The 9,643-nt window shown below is 45.7% G+C and overlaps 1 protein-coding gene across 1 annotated transcript; it reads right to left on the minus strand.

Moving 5' to 3' along the window:
• Positions 1-107: 107 nt before the first annotated feature.
• Positions 108-3,578, minus strand: LOC123127595 (serine/threonine-protein kinase AFC2). Its single transcript, XM_044547345.1, has 12 exons — positions 3,280-3,578; positions 2,442-2,628; positions 2,323-2,349; positions 2,041-2,194; positions 1,887-1,935; positions 1,677-1,791; positions 1,408-1,499; positions 1,149-1,305; positions 993-1,057; positions 819-916; positions 621-723; positions 108-531 (listed from the first exon to the last, which is right to left on the minus strand). Exons 1-12 carry the CDS (start codon positions 3,373-3,375, stop codon positions 382-384), a joined length of 1,293 nt encoding a protein of 430 aa, XP_044403280.1. The 5' UTR covers positions 3,376-3,578; the 3' UTR covers positions 108-381.
• Between the last annotated feature and the right edge of the window lie 6,065 nt (positions 3,579-9,643).

Here is a 9,643-nt window from a genome sequence, read left to right on the forward strand (position 1 = left end):
AGTTATAAGTTAGCAACATGGCAGATGCTAGGATCTTGGGCACATCATCTTCTTCGCTCACTCAGCTCCGTAAAGAATGGATCACCAAATTTTAAGGTAGGGCCAAATAAGGAATTCTCTCTCAAAATATATTCATGGAGAGAATCTCATCTTGATTACATACACACAAGTCAACATATGTCCAGATAACGAGCAGGTTACACAAGCACGTAATGCAATGAGAAAGCTACTGTTAAATCCTATCTAATTTAATTATTTCTTCCATTCCATGGAAGAGAGAATGGAATCTCTGACATTCCATGAACACGACAAATGGAAGTCACGGCTCAAACATACAAGTTATAAGTTAGCGACATGGCAGATGCTAGGATCTTGGGCACATCATCTTCTTCGCTCACTCAGCTCCGTCAAGAATGGATGCTCAAGGGCCTCTTGGGCCGTTAGGCGGCTTGCTGGATCATAACTCAGCAGCCCTTGCAAAAGATTGATGAAGTCCCCAGCAGAATGTTCTACGTTTTGCATCACCAGATTCTGCTTGCACAAAATCAGTTCGATTCATAAGCCAAACAAATCTAAAAATGGTCACAATTTGAATGGGGACAACAGGATATGGATAATACCTGAAGCCGAGGCAGCTTCATGACAGCTTTCATGCTTTCCCGTGAAGCACATCCTTCAGGCCAGTTTAAACGGCCCTTCCTCACATATTTCTCACCATGTCGACTACATAAAAGGAATAACAAAACACATAGTTTGAGTAATTCTCTTGCATGGCTGAAAGCTTACGACACTGGTATGGATCAAGGACAGCAACATACTCGGCCTTCTTGAGCATGTGATATGGCAACGGCCCAAGCACCCTCTCCATCATAGCAAGATGCTCCAAATTTTCATGGGTTTGAAACAGCGCCTCTCCCTGCAGTACCTCTGGTAGCTCAAAAACTCTATCCTTGTGACTTAATGACAGATGAAAGTAAGCCCCAATGACATACCGTGCAGAGTTCAACTAGTATACACCCAACGCTCCAGATATCACATGGGTAACTCCATCCAAGTCCTGAACAACATCCACCATGGCAAATATAAATAACTTACAACCCCAAAATCTAGCTGAAGGGAAGAGCCTTTGCACTGGGCGAGAAAGATACCCAGGATAACTTCCGGAGCACGATAATGCCTAGTAGAAACGACATAGGTCTGGTCCTGCTGGTCATATGTTGTGCTGCCAAAATCAATAACCTTTATTGAACTGGACTTGGGCACACGCTTGTAGTAGGATCCCTCCTTCGGTGAACAGGATGAAACCTAGCAGTTATTAGCAAAGAATTAGCACGAACAGCATACACAATAATCTAAGTTGAATAATTTATAACTGCAAGGTCAAGTTAGTAAAAGAATAAAGTATACTTTATAATCAGGAACTTTAATGTACTCCGGAGAAACAAGAAGAATGTTCTCGGGCTTTAAATCAGTGTGAATGAGGCGCAAATCATGCATAACTGCAACACACATTACAGAGAAGATAAATATTTGACAAAAGCACATTAGATAATCCTAGCGATCATGATCAAATAATTAAAAACAGTCATCAACAGATGACACCCTAAAATAATGGAATAATGATCTACAATAGCATACTACTGCAGGTACAAGGGGTGGCAGAAGTGTGCACACACATGCTAGACATTCCAACAGTTGTTTGGCAACCTCCCGAACTATGGCAACTGGGAATGAGCGGTAACTGTTTTTCCGCAGAAAATCATATAAGCTTGGCCCAAGCTTCTCACAGACCTGCCCACCATTCATTCAAATTCACCAATGTTTAAGCTCAGGGTTATCTCTTGTGGTTAGTTGATAACTCTGCCATAATCTAATGATGTACTTACAATACAGATATGGTTACGATAGTCAAACCAGTTCCGAATTTGAACACAACTGCAAAATAGACCAGCTTATATACAGGCAATCTTAACAAAGTAAATCACACACAGGAATAAAATATACACGGCAGGAATTGTGAAAGTAAAACTGAGGACTCACCTGGATCTGCTTTTTTCATATTTACAAAGCTGCTCGAGCATGCCAATTTCTATCATTGCAGCATCCCTGTACTTCTTAATTCCTCTGATGATCTTAATAGCAACCATTTCTTTCCGTTCCCTGTCCCAACATTCCAACACCTGACCAAAGGTACCTGATGTATTTGCAAACACGTAGTCAATTATGAGCACATCCTGCCAACGTCAACAATAGCAGTGCGCAAGAAACGCCTTGAGAATTCTGACACATAAACAGATGTAAAGGCGGCTGTCCAAAACTGACCTTCACCCATTTTTGCATTAATCCTATCTGCAGACATAGATACAAACCATAAGAACAAAGATATGTAAAACGTCACTCAGTTCAGAAATAAACAAACAAACTTGTGAGAAGGTAATTACAGCGTGATGTCAGGTTGTCTCCAACAGCAAAAACATAATGTCCATCCTTGTCATCTTCTCTCAGAGGAGGCGTCACAAAACGAAAAAGCCCTTGGGTCTCCTGAGAGGAAACAATACCACCAGAAGATAGCCCCATTGTCATAGCACTAATTACATTTGCGACTTCTTCCCCACACAGTTTTTTTAGCTGCACCAGAAGACAATTATAAAAGATTATGCATAAAGTTTGTAAAGGAAATTCCATTTTGCAACAACCAAATTCAGGAGATAAATTATGTTCAGAGACTGTAAAATATTTTACAATTGCTACAAAATATCTGCAGCAAGAACAAAACTAGAGGAATCTGATTGCGTTAGACTTAGTCATATCAAATCTTCAGGAAACAATCTATTACTTATGACCTACTTAAGCACTACAGATTATAATTTACAATAACAGGCCGACATAAATCAAGTGCAAACAACATACTGGATCATCATTTGCTTTTTGATCGGATAGTATGCAAACCCTCATAAACGGATCCAAAGGGCGTGCCAAATATTGAAAAACTGGGGAATATTATACCTAAAATATATTAATTTTATACGGGCAAAAATTAAAGGATACTTCGGCCAACCCACGCCCTAATCCGAAAACAGAAGAAAAGCGCATGGCCAGATTAGCAAAAGCACTCCAATCTAAGTAGAAACCAGGCTCTACTTAGGGAGATCTGCATGCGCTACCTATCGAAACGATTGAAATCGAAATCACAGCAACTACTAATCAACACAAACAAGCTACTACCCTGCAGATCTGCAGGGTAAGAGGAAAAGAACCGCGTCCGGATCGGGGTTATACCTGAGGGATCTCGGGGCCGACATCCCAGCCAAGGCGCTGCCGCTTGCGCGGGCGGCGGTCGAGCGGCGCATGCGGCATCTCGGCAAGGCACTCCATCGCTACCGAACGAAGCTCTCAAGACGAAGGCGGCGGTGCCAATTGGTTTGGTCTTCCGGTGCGCAGGAACGAATTCCGTGCGTCTCTAACCCTAGCACCCGCAGTTTATGGCAAGAGAGGAAAGAGATTAGGTGGCTCGCGGTGACGGGCGCGGGGGCAACACGCCTACAGGCTGTGCCACTGACGGTTTCGGGCCAGGTCTGGTTTGCGGGCCAGAGCAGCCACCTGGCCCACACGTCCGCGATGTATCGTCAGAGGCGCGGGTAGGAGAATTGGTGGGTGAGGTAGACGCGTCCCTCGCTAGGGGCGTGGACCGCTCGTTCCTCCGTCGCGGTGTGCTTTTGCCGATCGGATTCGTGCACGCAGTTTCGCTACCAAGCTATCCGTCCACTCCGAGTGACGCGTGGGACCAAATCCAGGTTGGCCCAGATGTCAGATGGATCGATCCTTGTGCTGTTTCCTTCCATCTTTTTTTCTTTTTGAGACATCACTGTTTCCTTCCGTCTTGGTTTGGTGGACCAAACAATTGAAGGCCAAAACCATGAGCCTCACGCTCGTCCTCTGCAATTGGTTGCGTGTTTATTAAACCCACGTGAGGAAGCAGTACACTCTCGTAGTCTCGTGAGCATGACATGTGGGCCAGAGGATACGATGGCCCATCGCTCTGTGACTACCTTCCAGAACGCACTCTGTGGAGGAATTGGGAACATATAGCTGCGGTTCGGGCTTCTAACCCTGGTTGAGTTACGGAAACGAATATCCGGCACCGAAACTCCCCGGTTTGGTTTTCTAACCCGAGTTGGAGTTGGGTTATGAAAAGGAATATTCGGCACCTAAATTCCCAGGGCATATTATCGGATGAGGCCTCTTATCGGATTCCCCAATACAACCAACCGCCAGCAAGAGACCCCGTCATCCAAAAAAAAAAACGCCAGCAAGAGACAGAAATATCTTCTCCACACAACGAGATTTATATCCACACATGTAATATTTTTTATGTGATATTTTAAGACTCAAGATTTTCTGAACAGAATTTTCAACAGGAGAATTCCACGAAATCATAATTATCTTGTGCGGCCTGAACTTCTGTAATTCATTGAGTCAGAAATGAGGCTCTAGATTCATAACTAGATACTTCTAGGAAAGAACATTCTTGGGCGGGGTCGCTAATACTCCCTTCTCCTTCAAAAGAGGCTTGTCCCCAAGCCTCCGCGTGCGGGAAGCGCGTGTGCAATGCCTCCTTGTCCTCCCAGATGGTGCCGGTCGTCGGAGTCGACCACTGCACTTGAACTTGCTCCTTCATTTTCCATTCTTCTTGCGCCATCTTGAACTCATGACGACCATGGGTACGGCGAGGTCCTCCTCCGTCGATGGCAGTGTCGACGATGCAGTGATGCCCGGTAGGAGTGCTTGCCGGAGCTGCGAGACGTGGAACACGGGATGCACCGCAGCTTGAGGTGGCAGCTTGAGCTCGTAAGCGACGTCTGACCTTGGCGATGATGGGAAACAGTCTGTAGAACTTGTAGGAGAGCTTGTGGTTTGCGCAGGGGGTAACCGAAGATTGGATGTACGGCTGCAGCTTGAGGAAGACTTGGTCACCCACCTTGAACTGTGTTTCTTATCTGCTTGATCCTTCATGAGTTGACGGGCTCGATGGAGTTGTTGTTGGATTACTCCTTGCATCACCTTGCGCTCTTCAAGCCAGGACTACAGTGCAGGTACCGTATAGGAAGTGGTTGATGTGATTCCCCAGTGCCTGGGCTCTCACCCGAACATCGCCTTGAAAGGAGTCGTGCCTATTGCGGAGTGGTACGAGGAATTATACCAGAACTGTGCCAACGGAATCCAAAAGCTCCATTTTGGGGACATGCTTGAACGAAACACCTCGGGTAGGTCTCGATGCACTGGTTGACTCTCTCCGTCTGGCCATCCGTTTGTGGGTGATTTGCCGTGCTCATGCACAGCTCCGTTCCGGCATACTTGAACAACTCTTGCCAAAAGTGGCTGGTAAACAATGGGTCTCGGTCAGACACAATGGCTCCAGGGAATCCATGCAGCTTGTATAACTGCTGCATATACAGAACAGACACCTTGGCAGCAGTATAAGGGTGCGCCAGAGGAAGAAAATGGGCAAATCGCGTGCGCTTATCCACAACCACCAGCAGGCAGTTGAACTGCCCCGATTGCGGCAGCCGGTCCACGAAATCCATGGTAATGAGATCCCAAGACTCGCGAGGAATTGGTAGAGGCATCAAGAGACCCGGAGAAGCTGATCTATCTGGTTTTGCTTGTTGACGTACCTGACAGCAGCGCACGTACTGTTGAACATGTGTCTTTGTTTTGGGCCATGCAAACAGCCCGCGGATGCAACGATAAGTCACTGGGAAGCATGAATGTCCCCCATGGCGCTGTCGTGGAATGCCAATATAATGCGTTGCTGCATCTGTGTTGACCCCCCTAGCCAGATTCTGTCACGAAAACGCAGCAGTCCTTGTTTGAGGGTGAACCGCCCTTTTGGGTCCTCCCTGATGGATAGTTGTTCCAGAAGACGCTGAGCATGTGGGTTACTGTTGTAACTGGCGATGACCTCCTCGAGCCAGGCGGGTTGGCAGGAATTGATGCCATGCAGCAGCTTGGTTAGATTGGCGCGCGAGAGAGCATCGACGGCCGTGTTGTCGCTTCCTTTCTTGTAACGGGCGGTGAAACGCAGCCCCAGGAGCTTAGTAAACGCCTTCTGCTGCCATGGTGTTGTGAGGCGCTGCTCGTTGAGGTGGATTAGGCTGCGTTGGTCAGTGGAGATGATGAACTCTATGTGCTGGAGGTAAGGTCTCCACTGGTCCACCGCCACAATGACTGCCAAATATTCCTTTTCGTAAGTGGATAGACCCTGGTAACGCGGACTTAGTGCCTTGCTCATATATGCAATGGGATGCCCTCCCTGTTGCAGAACTGCTCTGATGCCCTTATCGCTGGCGTCGGTCTCCACTACAAACGTCTTGGAGAAGTCTGGCAAAGCCAGCACTGGTGCCTCAATCAGCTGCTGCTTAAGCGCTTGGAAGGCTGATTTAGTCACCAAAGTCCAGACAAAAGGCACAACCTTTTTAGGAGGTTGAAAAGGGGTCGTGCTATAATGCCAAAGTTCTTGACGAAGCGACGATAGTAGCCTGCTAAGCCGAGGAAGCTACAGACTGCCTTGGTACTGTCCAGAGATGTCCACTGTGACACCACTCTTATCTTGGCTGGCTCTGTTGCAACACCGTGGGCGCTGATCACATGCCCCAGATAGGAGAGGCGCCACTGTCCGAACTCGCATTTTGATAGTTTGGCCTTCCACTGGTCCCTTCTGAGCAGAGCGAGCACATTTCTCAGGTCACGGGCATGGTCTTGGAGGGTTTTGCTGAACACCGGGATATCGTCGAAGAAAATTAGAACACACACACGCAGGTGTGGGTGCAGCGTGGTGTTCATGGTGCCCAGGAAGGTCGGGGGCCCTCCGGTAAGGCCGAACGACACGACAAGGAACTCGTAGTGCCCCTAGTGCATCTGGAACGCCGTCTTGAACTCCTCCCCCTCTGCCAGGCGGATCTGGTGGTATCCTGCTCAAAGATCCAGCTTGGAGAACCACTTGGCGCCGTGGAGTTCATCCAGCAGTTCCTTGATCACCGGCACTGGGTACTTGCTAACGCACGTGAGCGCGTTGAGCTGCCTGTAGTCGACTGATACGTCTCTGTCGTATCTACTTTTCCAAACACTTTTGCCCTTGTTTTGGACTCTAACTTGTATGATTTGAATGGAACTAACCCGGACTGACGCTGTTTTCAGCAGAATTGCCATGATGTTGTTTTATGTGCAGAAAACAGAAGTTCTCGGAATGACCTGAAACTCCACGGAATATCTTACAATAAATAATAAAAAATCCTCGCCAGAGATGAAGACCAGGGGGACCACACCCTGTCCACGAGGGTGGGGGCGCCCCCCTAGGGCACGCCCCCTACCTCGTGGGCCCCTTGGAGACCTCCCGACCCCAACTCCAACTCTATATATCTGCTTTCGGGGAGAAAAAAATAAGAGAGAAGAAATCATCACGTTTTACGATACGGAGCCACCGCCAAGCCCTAAAACCTCTCGGGAGGGCTGATCTAGAGTCCGTTTGGGGCTCCGGAGAGGGGGATTTGTCGCCGTCGTCATCATCAACCATCCTCCATCACCAATTTCATGATGCTCACCGCCGTGCGTGAGTAATTCCATCATAGGCTTGCTGGACGGTGATGGGTTGGATGATATTTACCATGTACTCGAGTTAGTTTTGTTACGGTTTGATCCCTAGTATCCACTATATTCTGAGATTGATGTTGCTATGACTTTGCTATGCTTAATGCTTGTCACTAGGGCCCGAGTGCCATGATTTCAGATCTGAACCTATTATGTTTGCATCAATATATGAGAGTTCTTGATCCTATCTTGCAAGTCTATAGTCACCTATTATGTGTTATGATCCGTTAACCCCGAAGTGACAATAACCGGGATACTTACCGGTGATGACCGTAGTTTGAGGAGTTCATGTATTCACTATGTGCTAATGCTTTGTTCCGGTTCTCTATTAAAAGGAGGCCTTAATATCCCTTGGTTTCCATTAGGACCCCACTGCCACGGGAGGGTAGGACAAAAGATGTCATGCAAATTCTTTTCCATAAGCACGTATGACTATATTCGGAATACATGCCTACAATATATCAATGAACTGGAGCTAGTTCTGTGTCACCCTATGTTATGACTATTACATGATGAACCACATCCGGCATAATTATCCATTACTGATCCGATGCCTACGAGCTTTCCATATACTGGTTTACGCTTATTTACTTTCCCGTTGCTATTATTACAATCACTACAAAATACCAAAAATATTACTTTGCTTTCGTTACTCTTTTGTTACCATTACCACCACTATCATATTACTTTGCTACCATTACCTTTTACCACCGTTACCACTACTATCATATTACTTTGCTACTAAATACCTTGTTGCAGATACTAAGTTTCCAGGTGTGGTTGAATTGACAACTCAGCTACTAATACTTGAGAATATTCTTTGGCTCCCCTTGTGTCGAATCAATAAATTTGGGTTGAATACTCTACCCTCGAAAGCTGTTGCGATCCCCTATACTTGTGGGTTATCAAGACTAATTTCTGGCGCCGTTGCCGGGGAGCATAGCTCTATTCTTTGAGTCACTTGGGATTTATATCTGCTGGACACTATGAAGAATTTGAAAGACGCTAAGACAGCAGTTTATCCCTCAACTACGAGGGGAGGTAAGGAACTGCCATCTAGCTCTGCACTTGATTCACCTTCTGTTATGAGTAAGCTTGCGACACCTAAACCTGCTTCTGTTATTCGTTCTGATATGTCGCATGTTATTGATGATGCTACTTATGCTATACATGATACTTGTGATGAAACTACTTCTATGCTTGATACTACCGTGCCACTTGGTGATTTTCTCGAGGAACGACTTGCTAGGGCTAGAGAGATTGAAAATATTGAATCTGATTATGATGATGAAAGTGATGATGAAGAATCACTTGTTATTCCTAAGGGTTATTTATTTGATCAAGAAGCTTCTTTAGCTATTTTAGCTTGCAAAGATAGATATGAACTCAAAAGGTTATTAGCTAAATGGAATAAGCAATCTCTAAATGCTAGGATGAAACCTGACCCTGCTTTTGCTACTTCACCTATCTGTGTTACTGATAAGGATTATGAATTCTCTGTTGATCCTGATATAATTACTTTAGTTGAATCTGATCCTTTTCATGGCTATGAATCTGAAACTGTTGTGGCACATCTTACTGAATTAAATGATATAGCCAGCCTATTCACTAATGATGAGAGATCTCGCTACTTTTATATCCTTAAAATATTTTCATTCTCATTAAAGGGTGATGCTAAGATATGGTTTAATTCTCTTGATCCTGGTTGTGTGTGTAGCCCCCAGGATATGATTTACTACTTCTCTGCTAAATATTTCCCTGCTCATAAGAAACAAGCTGCTTTAAAGGAAATATACAATTTTGTGCAAATTAAAGAAGAGAGTCTCCCACAAGCTTGGGGAAGGCTTCTCAAGATACTTAATGCTTTGCCTGGCTTTGCCTGATCATCCTCTTAAGAAAAATGAAATACTTGATATCTTTTATAACGGACTAACTGATGCTTCCAGAGATTACCTGGATAGTTGTGTTGGTTCTCTTTTCAGGGAAAGAACACCGG

The sequence above is a fragment of the Triticum aestivum genome, chromosome 6A, assembly GCF_018294505.1.
Source record: "Triticum aestivum cultivar Chinese Spring chromosome 6A, IWGSC CS RefSeq v2.1, whole genome shotgun sequence".
Lineage (NCBI taxonomy): Eukaryota > Viridiplantae > Streptophyta > Magnoliopsida > Poales > Poaceae > Triticum > Triticum aestivum.

Excerpts from the sequence above, each read along its gene's own strand:
- LOC123127595 (XM_044547345.1), bottom strand. The coding sequence starts at position 3,375 with ATGGAGTGCCTTGCCGAGATGCCGCATGCGCCGCTCGACCGCCGCCCG. Across the intron at positions 2,350-2,441 it reads AGACAACCTGACATCACGCT|ATAGGATTAATGCAAAAATG; the intron begins GTAATTACCTTC and ends CTATGTCTGCAG. Across the intron at positions 1,306-1,407 it reads TTAAAGTTCCTGATTATAAA|GTTTCATCCTGTTCACCGAA; the intron begins GTATACTTTATT and ends AATAACTGCTAG.